This window comes from Barbus barbus (genome assembly GCF_936440315.1).
Source record: "Barbus barbus genome assembly, chromosome: 35".
NCBI classification, from domain to species: domain Eukaryota; kingdom Metazoa; phylum Chordata; class Actinopteri; order Cypriniformes; family Cyprinidae; genus Barbus; species Barbus barbus.
The window spans coordinates 7089083-7105680 of NC_136763.1; the positions used below are offsets into that span (position 1 = coordinate 7089083).

General features: G+C 37.8%; 1 protein-coding gene across 3 annotated transcripts in view; it reads left to right on the top strand.

The window, feature by feature from the left end:
* The window catches only part of LOC306855039 (polyamine-transporting ATPase 13A3-like), a 40256-nt gene that overhangs the window by 19111 nt on the left and 4547 nt on the right, over nucleotides 1–16598 (top strand). The window contains exons 6-33 of one of the 3 annotated variants that reach the window (XR_013782892.1): nucleotides 48–118; nucleotides 206–289; nucleotides 396–465; nucleotides 597–731; nucleotides 1659–1731; nucleotides 1963–2094; nucleotides 2315–2497; nucleotides 2741–2898; nucleotides 4743–4931; nucleotides 5405–5466; nucleotides 5586–5736; nucleotides 5851–5967; nucleotides 6047–6073; nucleotides 6167–6320; nucleotides 6417–6537; nucleotides 6674–6798; nucleotides 7794–7966; nucleotides 8891–9019; nucleotides 9096–9175; nucleotides 9333–9375; nucleotides 9481–9590; nucleotides 10469–10565; nucleotides 10698–10770; nucleotides 10980–11145; nucleotides 11279–11354; nucleotides 13093–13181; nucleotides 13358–13438; nucleotides 16308–16400. Coding sequence is in view for 2 of the 3 variants with exons in the window: in XM_079393435.1 (XP_079249561.1) it covers nucleotides 48–118; nucleotides 206–289; nucleotides 396–465; nucleotides 597–731; nucleotides 1659–1731; nucleotides 1963–2094; nucleotides 2315–2497; nucleotides 2741–2898; nucleotides 4743–4931; nucleotides 5405–5466; nucleotides 5586–5736; nucleotides 5851–5967; nucleotides 6047–6073; nucleotides 6167–6320; nucleotides 6417–6537; nucleotides 6674–6798; nucleotides 7794–7966; nucleotides 8891–9019; nucleotides 9096–9175; nucleotides 9333–9375; nucleotides 9481–9590; nucleotides 10469–10565; nucleotides 10698–10770; nucleotides 10980–11145; nucleotides 11279–11454; nucleotides 13093–13181; nucleotides 13358–13438; nucleotides 16308–16400 (3162 nt within the window). In the remaining variant the exon portion in view is untranslated. Of the gene's footprint in view, nucleotides 1–47; nucleotides 119–205; nucleotides 290–395; nucleotides 466–596; nucleotides 732–1658; nucleotides 1732–1962; nucleotides 2095–2314; nucleotides 2498–2740; nucleotides 2899–4742; nucleotides 4932–5404; nucleotides 5467–5585; nucleotides 5737–5850; nucleotides 5968–6046; nucleotides 6074–6166; nucleotides 6321–6416; nucleotides 6538–6673; nucleotides 6799–7793; nucleotides 7967–8890; nucleotides 9020–9095; nucleotides 9176–9332; nucleotides 9376–9480; nucleotides 9591–10468; nucleotides 10566–10697; nucleotides 10771–10979; nucleotides 11146–11278; nucleotides 11455–13092; nucleotides 13182–13357; nucleotides 13459–16307; nucleotides 16401–16598 lie in introns of those variants that run through there. The other 2 variants (XM_079393435.1, XM_079393436.1) reach the window with 2 other exon arrangements.

The following is a 16598-nucleotide window of genomic DNA, read 5'->3' on the forward strand; positions in this document are numbered from 1 at the left end:
TTTATCTGTGAGGTGGAAAATATCTTTTTCTTTCTCTTTTGTTACAGAGACGTTATTTTACCCTCCACAGCACTAAATACTTTTGGAACGACTCCATTCAGAATTTTGAAGTATTGAAGTAAGGAAACATACCCGTTTATAGTCTGAATCTGATGATTTGTGTAAATTCTGCTCTGTGAATCCCTAAAACTTCACTGTTCTGCAGAGGCCTGGAAGATCTGAGCATGACCTGTTCATCTGTTCACTCAAAGCACAGCGCCGGGCTCAACAAAAACCAGCAGGAGTATAGGTAAAACCTTTGAAGTTGTCATTTTTAGCTGATGCTTTATCTGGAATTGAACGTTGATTGATGGTGAAATATATATTTATTTATTTTTCCTTCTCTTTTTTTTTAGGAGATTTTTTTTCGGACTGAATGAAATAGACGTGAAAGTGCCTTCTCTTTTCAAGCTGCTAATTAAGGAGGTACGAGTGAAATGTGAAACTGACCCCGGCTGGAGAACAGCGTGACACAGCACTGCTGACTCTGCTGTGGTGGATATGTCTTCTCAGGAACTTGAAATAAAGGAACTGATACTTGTCTCCATCTTTCTCAGGTCCTCAATCCTTTCTACATCTTCCAGCTCTTCAGTGTTATCCTGTGGTGTACTGATGAATACTATTACTACGCAATGACCATAGTCGTCATGTCAGTCATATCAATAGCTACCTCTCTCTACACTATTAAAAAGGTAAGCAGTAAAACTGTTTAAAGCGGCATTCGCAAAACATTTTATTTCCGTGCTGCTATATTTTGAGCGGAATGGAATAGTTAGTGTGTAATATAGGGCAGAACTTTTTACATTTTTAAAATTTTGATTTAATTTTTACATTTTGGGATGACTGGTTTGTGAGATGTTGACCAGGGCTCTAGACTCATTCTTCCCACTGGTCGCACTTGTGCAACTCAATTTTCTCATTTGGTCACAATTTTCTATTTATTAACAATTATGCGATTTTAAAAAAAAATACCGATTGACAGTCCTAATATAAAGTAAATAAGTACATTTCAAGATTTGGCCTTTATTAACTGATAAATGACCTATATTAAAATTCTATACAATTTTTTTTTATAATATCACATATTTATGATGTACTTAATACATGATTAAATATGTAATTACTTTATTAAGAAGACAGGGAAAATACAAAATGTATGAATAAACTATAATAAATATAATTATATCATCACAATTAATTAAACATAATTAAAATAATAATCTAATAATAATAACATTTATTAAAGGCTAAAGTCCCCCTGTATATAAATAAATAAATAAATAATCAGTCATTTAGAAGCAAACACTTTTACATTTTAATGAAATTTTCTTGTTTTAGAATAACGAACACTGATGAATGATGCATAATAAAACTAAAGACATTTACTGTAACATTGTAACACTAATGCTTCTACAAATAGATGAGTATAAAGTTGTATTTTAGAGTTATCAAGCATAGGGGCGTATCCAAGGTTAGAGTTGACGCTAAATTTCTGATTGCATAACTGAGGTCTGTTATCAGTTAATGTGTGTATTTTTAGAGATTATCTGTGCTGCCTGGTCAGGAGACTGTTTATTTATGCTTCACATGAACTTTTTTGGTTTTGTTTTGTTTTACAGCAATATGTAATGCTACACGACATGGTGGCAGCACACAGTACTGTTCGAGTGACAGTCTACAGGGGCGAAAACGGTACGGCTCAGAGTGAGGAATATGCTTTTGCAGTACATCTAAGTATATTTGTAATGATCACGCTGCTGCAGGTCTGGATTTTCTGCATCGGGGAGCCTGGCGCAGTGGCCAAAGTCACGATGAGTCAGCACTCCTGTGCAAGGAAGCATGGGCAATAAGTGATCTGCTGAGACAGACTGGTTTTATTTCACCTCTCTCTCTCTCTCTTTGTCTTCTGTTTTTGCTGTACAGAAACAGAGGAAGCCCTGTCCACAGACTTGGTCCCCGGCGATATCATCGTCATCCCCAGCAACGGGACCGTCATGCCCTGTGATGCAGTGCTCATTTGTGGAACCTGCATTGTTAATGAGAGCATGCTTACAGGTGATTGGCTGCATCCAAATGTGAGGTCATAAAAGTTGATTAGAGAGGGGCGATTTAGAGAAAAATCATATATTCCTCATGATTGCTCAAAAAAAGTCCAAATATATGAATCCTGTCCACCTGATTTTTCATCGCAGAAGTAAGCCTATTGTGACTAAATTAAAGATATGTATATCTCACAAATATTTCCGTGTTCTCTTCTCTCATTTCATATATTCAGGTGAGAGTGTTCCAGTCACAAAGACTGACCTTCCAAACCCTCAACAGGACAAGAAGGGTGGGGATGGAGACGAGATCTACAGCACAGAGGAACACAAGAGACACACGCTCTTCTGTGGCACAAACGTCATACAGACCCGCTACTACACGGGAGAAATGGTCAAAGCCGTGGTGGTCCGCACAGGTTAGATGCCAGAACATAGAATTTTACATACTTTCTCTGCCACCTTTTTGGCACTGAAGTTGTATTTCAAAGTGTTGTGGGATTTATCTGATGCTGCCTTGAGTTTGCACTAAAAAGGTACCATAGTAGGCAGCACATCTGCCTGGCTAATGCTTTAAAATACTGCCTACATAGGCAGCTGACTAGATTTTGTAACTGAGCCCATAGTTACAATTTCAGAATATAAATGTTTTTCTTTTCTAGGTTTCAGCACTGCTAAAGGGCAGCTCATCCGCTCTATCCTGTACCCAAAACCCACAGATTTTAAGCTGTACCGGGACGCCTACCTGTTCCTGCTGTGCCTGGTGGCCGTTGCCAGCATCGTCTTTGTCTATTCTTTGGTCATGAAAATCATAAATCAGGTTTTTATCTGTCTTTACTTTAAAGGAACAGCAGCGTTTTTGTGACATCAATCCCACTTGCATGTACAGTTGAGGTCAAAAGTTTACATCCCCCTTTCAGAATCTGCAAAATGTTAATTATTTTACCAAAATAAGAGGGATCATATAAAATGCACGTTATTATTTAGTACTGACCAGAATAAGATATTTCACATAAAAGATGTTTACATATAGTCCACGAGAACATAAGTTGAATTCATAAAAACGATCCCGTTCAAAAGTTTACATCCCCCTTGATTTTTTTATACTGTGTTGTTACCCGAATGATCCACAGCTGTGTTTTTTTTTTTTTGTGTTTAGTGATAGTTGTTCAACTGAGGGACTAGTATGCAACTATTACAGAAAGTTCAAATGCTCGCTGATGCTCCAGAAGGAAAAACCATGCATTAAGAGCTGGGGGTGAAAACTTTTGAACAGAATGGAGATGTGTACATTTTTGTTATTTTGCTTAAATATCATATTTTTTCATTTAGTACTGCCCTTCAGAGGCTACAGAAGATGTTTCCCAGAAGACAAAGGGCGAATTCCAAATGGAAGTGAGCATCCCTATGCCCTACTCCCTTTGAAGGGCAAAGCCCTTGAAGTGTGCTCTTTGAAGGGTGTAGGGCATTACTGTATAAGCGTTTGGAACTCCCTTGGAGAAGGAAAGGACGGACATAATGTTACACTGACAACGCTGCGCGTGCATGCAGCATTCAGCGCTCCAACAGTTGTTGCAAATAAATGTTTCTTCATGTTATCATTTTATCCAAATACTGTTTAGTTGCGTCTTATTTACTATTAAACTTTTTTCAAATTAAACTTGCTTACAATACAGTCTTAAATCATATTTCTTTCTCTGACTAAAATATTTTGTATTACATAAAAATAGACACATTTAATTAGCTTATTCTACTTACGTTTGTATGTAAAGTCAAATAAACCCCAACTTTGCTTTGCTTTGCATCGCAAGATCTCCTAACTGAAGATCACATGATCACAAACGGAAATCACTTCCGTGAAGTGACCATCGCATGTTTCCTTTACTAACGGACTTCTGGAAGGGCCCTTCGTGAAGGGATTAAGTTGTTCACTTTCGTTTGGAACGTCCCTACAAATGGCGTCCCCTTCCCGAAGTGCCCTTCACGGGTGCAAAAAAGCCGTTTGAAATTCGCCCATAATAAGTTAAACTTACCCTGATCTTCAAATTCAAAAAGTTTTCACTCCCTGGCTCTTAATGTATGTTTTTCATAACCCTCAGTTGTCCTCAGTGTGAAAAAGATGGATCTTAAAATCATACAGTCATTGGCATTTTTGTGTATTTCAACCCTTTTCAACAAAGAATTTTTGGGACCTGAAGGATTTTTCTGAAGAACAGCAGGCAGTTTCACTGTTCAGGACAAACAAAGGACTCGTGAACAACTATCACTAAACAAAAAACACAGCTGTGTATCATTCAGGTAACAAACACAGTAGGGTATGTTAACTTTTGAACGGGTCTGTTTTTATAAATTCATCTATTTTCTCTTGTGAACATCTTTTATGTGATATATCTTATTCTGGTCAGTACTAAATAAACAATAACATGCATTTTGTATGATTCCTCTTATTTTGGTAAAATAATTAACATTTTGCAGATTCTGAAAGGGGGATGTAAACTTTTGACCTCAACTGTAGGTTATAGAACACAATTTGTGTATATAGGATGTAGCTTTGAGCAGAATTTTAAATGTGAAGTCTAGGAAATTTTGACCTGTTCAATGAATCAATCGAGTAAATATAGTGTGGAAAATGTGCGCTTCACTGGTATGATGTATATCCTGCAGGAACCAGTAAAGGAAATCATAGTCAAGTCTCTGGACATCATTACCATCACAGTGCCCCCTGCGCTGCCGGCAGCCATGACAGCAGGCATCGTCTATGCTCAGCGGCGCCTCAAGAAAGTCGGGATATTTTCCATCAGCCCACAAAGAATCAACATCTGTGGGCAGCTGAACCTGGTGTGCTTTGACAAGGTAAACATGGGGAAACAGAAGTCCTTTTCTTTTAAAGAAACCTGAATTAAACAGAAGTCAAATATTATGAATGTCTTTTAAAAACCACTTTCAACACACACAAGTTATCATTTAATCTGGTTATTTTTCATAAAACTAGGGTGAATTGTGGTGACATTTTGGCACCTCATTGTCTAATATTATGCACTGCAGTATTAATTTTTAGGTAATACGTTATTTAATAATTTATCATTTATATGTATATTTTCATTTAACAGTTAATATTTGATTAGTAAACAATTTTTTCTTATTTAAACATTACTATTGTTGCTAATAATATCAATCAAATTGATTATTTAATAAACTGTTTATTACTACTACTACTACTACTAATAATAATAATGTAAAACAATGATGATTATTATTATTATGTAACAATTATTACTTTATAATTTATTAATAAACAAAAACGTTATTACTCTGCATAATTTCAGACCGGCACTCTTACAGAAGATGGCTTGGACATGTGGGGAATTCAACGAGCAGAAGATGGCAGGTATGATCATAATTCTAAAATAAAGATTAAATCGATTAACAGAACATTCTCAGTTGTTTTTGAATTATCACTGCAGGCATTTAAGTGTCTTTTCTGACCAAAGAATCTCTCTTCCCTAGATTCCACCGGTCAGAAGAAAAAGCAGACGATAAGAGCTTAGTAAAAACCAAGTTTGTGTCCTGCATGGCCACCTGCCACTCTCTCACCAAGATTGAGGGTCAGCTCTCTGGAGATCCACTAGACCTCAAGATGTTCGAGGCCACAGGCTGGGTCAGTGTCTGCTGTGACAGGAGAACAGTTTTTAATGTTCTCATTCAAGTTTTGGAACAAGTTGTACTTGTTTTTATTTATTTTGGTGTGGCTCTGTCTATCTGTGGTCTTCAGATATTGGTGGAAGCTACAGAAGAGGAGACGGCTCACCACGACCGCATTGAACTCACTTACGTAAAACCACCCAATCAGCTTCTGCCGCCACCAGCCATATCACCTGAACAGGACATGGTGAGCATTTCTCTCCTTATTACAATCTAAATTATTTGTTTTTAAAACATTGTTCTGATATCTTGCTGTTTCTTTCTAGGAACTGTCTGAACTCTATGAGCTCTCGGTATGTACAATAGCTATTATTTGTATTTCATTTATGAATTTTATGGACACACATGGGTGTTTACATACGGTATTTTTTTTTTTAATGCTGCAGGCATCATATATGATCGGTATCGTACGGCAGTTCTCCTTCTCCTCTGCTCTGCAGAGAATGAGCGTGGTTGTCCGTCAGATCGGAGAGAGACGTATGGACGCCTATCTGAAAGGAGCTCCAGAGGTTGTGGCAAGCCTGTGTAAGAAAGAAACAGGTTTGTGAAAAAATCCATTGGCTATTAATATCTTATCATTTTTGAGTTTCAAATCAGTGTTGGATTGAAGTATTTTTTCCTCACAATGCACTACAGTACCAGAGGATTTTGCAGAGGTTCTGGAGGACTACACCAAACAGGGCTTCCGGGTCATCGCGCTGGCACACAGACGGCTGGAATCCAAACTTACATTTCACAAAGTGCAGAACATTAACCGGTAAAGTTTAATCTTTTTACTAGCACTTCAATCAACAGTCTATTACAAAATAATTTACGATGTAATGCTGGAACTTTTACCATGTTGTGCTCTGATTTAATGTCAAACTATATTTGGTCTCTCTCTTCCTCTACAGGGATCAAATTGAGAAAAATATGGATTTTCTGGGTTTGATCATCATGCAGAACAAGCTGAAAACAGAAACTCCAGGTGTGCTGGAAGATCTACGACGTGCTAACATACGCACCGTTATGGTCACAGGTACAGAAAACATGTCTTCTGTGGTCTACATGTTCTACTGGTGAATTATTATTTTTTTTTTCAGGGCTGCATCCATGCCAGTTCAGAAAACCTGAGTTTAATATAGTAATATTTAAATCTTCGAACATGGCTATTCAGATATTTTATGTAAAGTTATACTGTACCATTCAAAAGATTTTATGTTTTTGAAGGAAAGTTTCTTGCTCATCAAGACTCTAATATTGTGAAATATTAACATTTTAAAGAACTCTTTTGTATTTTTGTATATTTTAAAATATAATATATTTAAAAATTCAAAAGTGCAGCATTTATTTGAAATATAAATTGTTTTGTAACTTTATAAATATGTTTCGATCAATTTAATGTGTCCTTGCTGATTAAAAGTATTAATTCCTTTACAAAAATACTTGCATACCAAACTTTTTACTAGTGTATTGCATGTGCTGCATTGTCTTCTCGTTGTAGTTCTGTATGTTTTCCTAGCAGGACATGTTTGATTTGTGTCCAACAAACATGGTTCAGTTACGCCCTTCTTACCTTATTTATTTTATTTCACCTGGTTAGCTTACCAGGAGCTGAATATGTCCATGTTGTTTGAAGATGGAAGGGAGTTTAGGGTGACCAGCCGCAGGCAGACAGGAGTCTGGGAGCTTTGTTGCTTAAATCATTAGGTATTCCTGGAATCTCATCTAATAAGGTTCTCAGCTCTCCAGATTACCAGCCAAGCGCTCCAAAGTTCAGATGAGGCTGAATGCAGCATTGTGAATGTAAGCAGATTGAGTTTGTACATGACCTACTCTTGCAATCATGAGGAGCATTGGGCCATTTGTCAGACACCAGCCATCATCTCTGTCCACTGACTAATAAAAAAGTACCTTTGTACCAGTATTTTGAATGGTCTAAAAGTCTGAATGGGATTTAAAAATCACTACCAAAGTATGTTTTATTTAAAAAATTTTTTGGTTTTCTTAATCTTTTCTTTGTCTTTTGTGTAGGTGACAACATGCTGACGGCCATCTCTGTGGCACGAGACTGCGGCATGATTCAGCCACAAGACAGAGTCATTATTGCCGACGCTTTGCCCCCTAAAGACGGCCAGGCTGCCAAGATCACCTGGCACTATGCCGACAAACCCAGCAAACTCTTGAACAAGCCCACCAAACTAGAGGTCAGTGCGCCATCTACCGGCCAGACCCAGTCACTGCGGCTTTGTGTCAATTAATAATCTGGGTTAAAGGGTTAGTTCACCCCAAAATGAAAATTCTGTCATTACTCCCCCCTCATGTCGTTCCAAACCCATAAGACCTCTGTTCATCTTCGGAACACAAATTAAGATATTTTTTGATGAAATCTGAGAGCTCTTTGACCCTGTCATAGACAGCAATGCAACCGAAATGTTCCCAGGTCCAGAAACGTAGTAAGGACATCAGCAAAACAGTCCATGTGACATCAATGGCTCAACTTTTGCGAAGCTATTAATTTTTTTTATTTTATTTTTTGTGCAAATAAAAACAAAAATAACGACTTTCTTCAACAATTCTTCTCCCCCAAGTTACCGTGCTTCCGCCATTTTGGAGAGCACATGCACAACAATTGTTATTTTTTGGTTTTCTTTGCATGCACAAAGTATTCTTGTAGCTTCGCAAAATAAAATAGTTGAACCCCTGATGTCACATGGACTGTTTTACTGTTGTCCTTGTTACGTTTCTGGACCTGGGAAGATTTCAGTTGCGTTGCAGTCTATGGAGGGTCAGAGAGCTCTCAGATATCATCAAAAATATCTAAACTTGTGTTCTGAAGATGAACGAAGGCCTTAGGGGTTTGGAACGACATGAGGGTGAGTAAATAATGACAGAATTTTCATTTTGGGGTGAACTATCCCTTTTTAATACAGTTTGAGATTAATCACCAGTATTTATGGCGTGTTTACATAGTTTTCAGATACCTTTAGCAAAATCACTGTTACAGTAAGATACATGCAATGGAAGTACACATGCCCATGCAAAATGCATTAATCTATGGTAATTAACAAAATAAATCTCAAGAAGCATTATCTTTAGCATCTTTCTGTACTTGTGTTCTTTGATGGCAGGAGATGGAGATTATTCTGGAAGATGAGCATTCTGTGGATGAGATGAAAACTCAGGAACAGTATCACTTTGCCATGAGCGGCAAATCATTTGCAGTGATTACTGAGCATTTCCAGGACCTTCTACAGAAGGTACAAAAAAGTTTAAGATTTGTATACACATGGGTTTTATATATAGGTATTTATTGTGTTATGGTTGTTGGTGTAGCTGGTGCTTCATGGAACAGTGTTTGCAAGGATGGCGCCTGACCAGAAGACTCAGCTTGTTGAGACATTAGAAAGTGTGGAGTGAGTATTAAACATGCACACACTCCATGAGATCTCCGTTTACATGTCTATTTAGAATAGAAATCATTGGCGTGTACTTGGGGTTTTACAAAGTTTTACTCTTCCATAAGATGTAGTAAAAACCTTGCTAAACTTTTTGTCCCTCTCTCTTCTGCAGCTATTTTGTTGGAATGTGTGGAGACGGAGCCAACGACTGTGGGGTGAGAGATTTAAAAATCTTATTTTCAATGGTTATGTGTGTTTTTTTTTTTTTTACGCTTCTGAAAGTGTGATGTGTAGCTGATATCTGTCTGTTTTGTCCTCAGGCACTGAAGAGAGCTCATGCTGGGATCTCCCTGTCAGAGCTGGAGGCTTCAGTCGCTTCTCCATTTACCTCCACAACTCCCAGCATCACCTGCGTGCCCAATCTGATCAGGTGTCCTAACTGCACCCCAGCGCAGCTCTGTTTCAAGCCCCATCAAGAAAAATCATAATTTTCCGTTTTCACAATGAATTCATTGCACTAAAGTAACTTTCAGGACTCAAAACCTCTCCAGTCCAGCAAAATCATTTATTAAAATTATAAACATTTGATTTTTTTTTACATCAGAAACCCAAAAATATGTGACATCCTGCAATTCCTTTGGCTGAGGCGAAACTATAAATACATTTACAATAAATGCTGCTCCACATGAACTTATTTATAAAGAGAAGCTTTAAGGGCTCCTTGTATTTTAAATAATAAAAGCTTGACGGACAGTATAATGTTAAAAATGAAGAAATTTAAGATATATAAAAAAATAAAAAATAAAGCTTGGCTATGGCTGCTATTAGCCTTCATCTGGACATCCTGGTGTCATTTTTCCAAAACATTTTATAAGACTATAAATAGGGCTATTTTATAGCCCACCCAGTCATAGTAAAGTAATGAGGAAGTGGCACAGGCATGGCAAAACACACCCGGTTTAATTCGAAGGGCCAGAAAAAGAGTAAAAAATAATACAAACAAATTATGACTCTTTTGGCTTTGATTAACTTAATAATGCGAGTAATTTAAGTTTTTGCTAATGAACCACATTGAGAAACAGGACATTTTGTCGATTGCTTGGTTTCTGTGGAAACTGGTTAGGATGCTGTATTAGTCTTAAATGATGCTGATGCGCCTCAAATTGAATGTTTTGAAAATAAATCATTTGGAGTTGATGAGGGTGCTTGTTTGGACCTTCAACATTGTAGACAGCGTTTCCCAATGACAAATGTTCTTTTCACAAAACGTCCTGTTTTTCGAGTCTCACACATGTTGTTTCTCCACAGGGAGGGCAGAGCGGCTCTCATCACCTCCTTCTGTGTGTTTAAGTTCATGGCTCTGTACAGTATTATTCAATGCCTCAGTGTCGCCCTTCTCTACTCCGTAAGTTCCCGTCTTTCACTGAACTACTTATTGTAGTTATGATACATCTTTCTGTGCTTGTGAGTGACAGAAGGTCATTATTTCATGCTGTGATTGCTTCTACATTCCTGATCCATTAGTAATGCATTTCAGATTCGCAGTAACCTGGGTGACTTCCAGTTTCTCTTCATCGATATGGCCATCATTCTTCTAATTGTCTTCACTAGTGAGTATGATCTGTAATATCTTTCTTGTTCAGCTCAAATTGATCTTAATGGCTGCAAACCTTTTCAATAAACGATGAGGTAAATATTCCGATTTCATGTTGTCAGAGCATTTAGATTGAACATTAAGACATTGAACTCGTTAAAACTGAGGTATGTTATTGATTATTTGTAAGTCAATTTTCTATCATTTCTTTTCATTTGCTCTTAGTGAGTTTGAATTCTGCATGGAAGGAGCTTGTTGCCCAGAGACCTCCCTCCGGTCTCGTCTCAGGTCCTCTCCTCTTCTCAGTTCTGACCCAGATTCTCATTTGCCTGGGTTTCCAGATCACGGCCTTCCTCTTGATCCAAGAATTGGACTGGTACTCCAAACCAGAGTGAGTACAGTGCATTCGTGGTACTGCAATACACTTAAACAGTCTTCATATTGTTTTCATACTTAACCTTGATTGCATAAAAAAATTATTATAATCTTAAATCAGCTCTAGTCTTTTTGTTTTATTTTTCCAGTTTCTACAACTGCTCTGCTCCCCATCAAATGGAGAACTCCACTGAAGTAGAGACTGAAGAAAGAATCATGAATGATGTGAATACCACACTCTTCTTCGTCTCCTCTTTTCAGTACCTCATTGTTGCCATTGTTTTCTCCAAAGGAAAGCCTTTCCGCCAGCCCAGCTACAAGAACTGTAAGGATAAACTTTTTTTCAGCTTGATGCATTCACAGTGCAGTGTGACAAACTCACAAAGCAGCATTGTTTTAAAATCCCTTACACTTTTTTTTATATTCTATTTATTTTATTATTTTGCATATGGAACATTAAGAGTGCATTTTGAACATTTCCCATTGAGTGTTATATATATACACTCACCTAAAGGATTATTAGGAACACCATACTAATACTGTGTTTGACCCCCTTTCGCCTTCAGAACTGCCTTAATTCTACGTGGCATTGATTCAACAAGGTGCTGAAAGCATTCTTTAGAAATGTTGGCCCATATTGATAGGATAGCATCTTGCAGTTGATGGAGATTTGTGGGATGCACATCCAGGGCACGAAGCTCCCGTTCCACCACATCCCAAAGATGCTCTATTGGGTTGAGATCTGGTGACTGTGGGGGCCATTTTAGTACAGTGAACTCATTGTCATGTTCAAGAAACCAATTTGAAATGATTCGAGCTTTGTGACATGGTGCATTATCCTGCTGGAAGTAGCCATCAGAGGATGGGTACATGGTGGTCATAAAGGGATGGACATGGTCAGAAACAATGCTCAGGTAGGCCGTGGCATTTAAACGATGCCCAATTGGCACTAAGGGGCCTAAAGTGTGCCAAGAAAACATCCCCCACACCATTACACCACCACCACCAGCCTGCACAGTGGTAACAAGGCATGTTGGATCCATGTTCTCATTCTGTTTACACCAAATTCTGACTCTACCATCTGAATGTCTCAACAGAAATCGAGACTCCTCAGACCAGGCAACATTTTTCCAGTCTTCAACCGTCCAATTTTGGTGAGCTCGTGCAAATTGTAGCCTCTTTTTCCTATTTGTTGTGGAGATGAGTGGTACCCGGTGGGGTCTTCTGCTGTTGTAGCCCATTCGCCTCAAGGTTGTGCGTGTTGTGGCTTCACAAATGCTTTGCTGCATACCTCGGTTGTAACGAGTGGTTATTTCAGTCAAAGTTGCTCTTCTATCAGCTTGAATCAGTCGGCCCATTCTCCTCTGACCTCTAGCATCAACAAGGCATTTTCGCCCACAGGACTGCCGCATACTGGATGTTTTTCCCTTTTCACACCATTCTTTGTAAACCCTAGAAATGGTTGTGCGTGAAAATCCCAGTAACTGAGCAGATTGTGAAATACTCAGTCCGGCCCGTCTGGCACCAACAACCATGCCACGCTCAAAATTGCTTAAATCCCCTTTCTTTCCCATTCTGACATTCAGTTTGGAGTTCAGGAGATTGTCTTGACCAGGACCACACCCCTAAATGCACTGAAGCAACTGCCATGTGATTGGTTGATTAGATAATTGCATTAATGAGAAATTGAACAGGTGTTCCTAATAATCCTTTAGGTGAGTGTATATATATATAATATTTGCTGTCTCTCTCTGCATCCTTATATTTTTGTGCAGTTAATTTTGGGTATTTATTTAGTTTTTTCTAGGTTTCTCTAGAATTAAAATGTAAGTGATGTCATATATGCATAATATATGGTTATAATAGTTCTTGTCTTGACATTGTCTAGAAAACAGAGGAAATGCTAATCTGCTTCTTTCTTACTCTTCAATGACTATTTTTTTTTTCCCTCTTCTTCTTTCAGGGCCGTTTGTACTCTCTGCTTTTATTCTCACCGTTTTCCTGTTTTTCATCATGTTTGTCCCAATCTCTGGAATCTATGAATTTTTAGAGGTATGAAGCCGTAATATATGGCCTATGCTTTGAGTAATTATAACTCAGGCCCTTATAAAACCTAGATTGTTCAGAGATAAGTGTCTAATGTTGAAAACAGTTGTGCTGCATAATAATTTTATGGAAAAATTATGTTTGTTTTAAGATGTTCATTGCATTGTCTACATTCTCCTCAGCTCGTATGTGTTCCTTTGAGCTGGCGTGTGTTTATGGTTATTATTGTGCTGGGCAACACCGTAGTGTCTGTCTTCATTGAGGTAAGTGGGAACATCAGGCTGTTACATCTGCCACCTTATTTGTTGTGGATATTCACATATGAAAATAAACTGGGCATTTTGAATCAAGGTCGGATAATTAAATCATTATGTAGTTTTATTGCTAGCTCATATATATTTGGGAAAGTACAGCACTATATTATGGATGATACTTTTTCTTAGAGGACTGTCAGATGTAGTGGACCCTTCAGCCAGGGCCATAACATACTGCTCTTGCTGTAACCCAATTAAAACTCTCAAGTGTATTTGATGGGGATATACAGGAAAAACACACAGGGTTAGGAATCAAAAAGCTGGTGCTAATTTTATGTACATATTTTTTTTATGTACTTATTATATGTTTATATACATACAGTGTTGTTTAATAATTAGTGTTGTTTGTACTGTATAACGGTGGCAAATGAGTTTCCCTTTACAGGGATTAATAAAGTTTCTAACTAACTATATATATATATATATATGGAACACAAAATTGTTCTGTTGGCTGTGGAGTCAAGACATTTGCAAATATGATTAAAAGATGAATATGAGACAAAACTACAGAATGTCACATTTTATTATTAGCCGTTTCAAAACATACATGTTTTACCAAATAAAAAGAACAGCACTTTTAGAGTTCATCCCACAGCATAAGTATCGGGACAGTTGAACATAAGGCAGATATAAAAGATTAAAAGCTATTATTTAGTTGCAGATCCCTTGCACACAATCACAGCAGTGAGTCTGTGACCCATAGACATCACCAGACTCTTGGTCTCATCTTGAAATACTTTCCCAGCCTTTAATGCAGCCAATTCCAATTGTTGCTTGTTTTGGGGAGTTTCTGCCTTTACTGTCCTCTCCAGCTGGTGAAATTCATGTTCAATTGGATTTAAATCTGGAGACTGACTTGAGCAATCTAAGACTTTCCATTTCTTTGCCCTTATAAATTCCTTGACTGAACTGGCAGGGTGTTTTGGGTCATTGTCCTGATGCAATATGAAGCACTTCCCAATGAATCTGGTGGCATTTTCTTGAATATTGGTAGGCAAGATGGATTTGTACCCTTCCAAATTCATTCTGCTACTGTCATCATACATTAAGTCATCAGTAAAGTTGAGAGGGCCTGTTCCAGAGGCAGCCATGCATACCCATGCCACGACAACACCTCCACCATGCTTTACAGATGAGGCTGTATGCTTGGGGTCATTACAGTTCCCTTTTTTCTCCACATTTTTGCTTTCCCATCACTTAAAGTTTCATTTTTGTCTCATTGGTCCATAAACACAGTTCCAAAACTCTTCTGGCTCACCTTTGGGCTTTTCTGCAAACTCTACTCTTGCCTTTCTATTTTTGGTGCTGGTCAGAGGTTTGCATCTTTCTGTGTAGCATCTGTAATTCTGTGTCAAAGTCTCCTGAAGACAGTAGATTGTCAGAGCATCACCCCAGCTTTCTGGAAGTTGTTGGTGATTTTACAGACACGTCTTTTAGGGATAATTTTCACAGCTTTTATGATTTGTCTGTCATCAACTACTGTTGTTTTCTCAGCCGATCAGGTCGTTGTTGGTTACTGGTGTCGCTGGTGGTTTCCAAACTCTTGATTTCTCCATGCCCTTTGTTTTTGCTAGAGCTCTAACTGACTTCCTCTTTTCTTTTAGCATCCAAATTGCTTGCTTTTCTTTCAAAGTCAGCTCCCTCGTCTTCATCCTGGTTTGTGTGTGTCATCATCCAATGCCAGATTCAGAATGCAGAAGTTATGGATATAACTGATACGACACATTCCCTGCTTTTAATATCTGAAGAATTAATGCAACAGGACACAGCTGATCACTTAGACCTGTGAGGCAACTGTTCCAATACTTATGCTCACATCAGATAGAGGGATGAAACTCTAAAAGTGCTGAACTTCTTAGCTGGTAAAACATGTATGTTTTGAAACGGCTAATAATAAAATGTGACATTCTGTAGTTTTGTCTCACATTCATCTTTTAATCATATTTGTAAATGTCTTGACTCCACAGCCAACAGAGCAATTTTGTCTTTACTGTTCCAATACTTTTGGAGGGCACTGTGTGTGTGTGTATATATGTATGTATGTATGTGTATGTGTATGTGTATATATATATATATATATATATATATATATATATATATATATATATATATATATATATATATATATATATGTATGTGTATATGTGTCTAAAAAGGCAATTATTTGTTGTAACTACTGAATTAATGTCTGAACATCTGTTTTTTGTTGTAATAAGTTGATCTTTTTTTTTTATAATTTCTATTATTTGCAATTCATTTAATTAACTATTAAGCATTTCCTCTAAATAAATCCACTCAAATATAAATGTAATTCAGTTCAATATATGTATATGGTGTAACAATATTAAAATCAGTAGCTAACAGCACTAAAGGAATCATTAATTAAAATAAGAAGCCAAGATTTCTTATGATTATGCCAGCAATCATCGTAGTGGCATAGTGGCTGTTTGCTTCGCCTTTTAGATCCCAATGACTTCCTGGTGCTAAATACAGGTCACGCCGTTCTCTCTCACCTGTCAGTCATTAGAACCCTAGACTACAACAGCCAATCAATGGGACTCGAGCCTGTGATCTCGGTTTATGTTCATTGCCAATGAACTGATGACTTTTAGTGCAGAATAATGTAATTCTCTTGCCTCCACTATTTTTCTTAAACTAACACACAATCCCAAAAAAAAAGCACTGCCCTTTCAAGAAATGTATTTAGTTTTGCTCTTGACAAGGATAAAGCAGAAACAAATGATGACCATAAATCTTTTGCTAGCCATGTGATCCGTAGCTTTCTTCATTCTTTCCACCCTACTGCGATATTCTTTAGACCGTCGTGCTTGACGTCATCTTATGGAAGCATGTGTTCAGCAGAGACAAGAAGGGCAGCTATGGCGTCTCCCCTGCAGGCCCAACACCACAGGTTGGGAAAAATCTGACACTTCTGTTCACCGTTGCCTTTTCACTTCCTGGTGTCCACTTTCACTCTTTTCCCCCTTTCCTTCCTCCTCCTCCTCCTCTTCTCTCTCCCTCTCACCCATCACCCTGTCTTAACGTTTGGCCTTGCATGCGCCAACATGATTTTTCTGAACGCTCTCTAGTACTCCCTGTTAGGACTCTT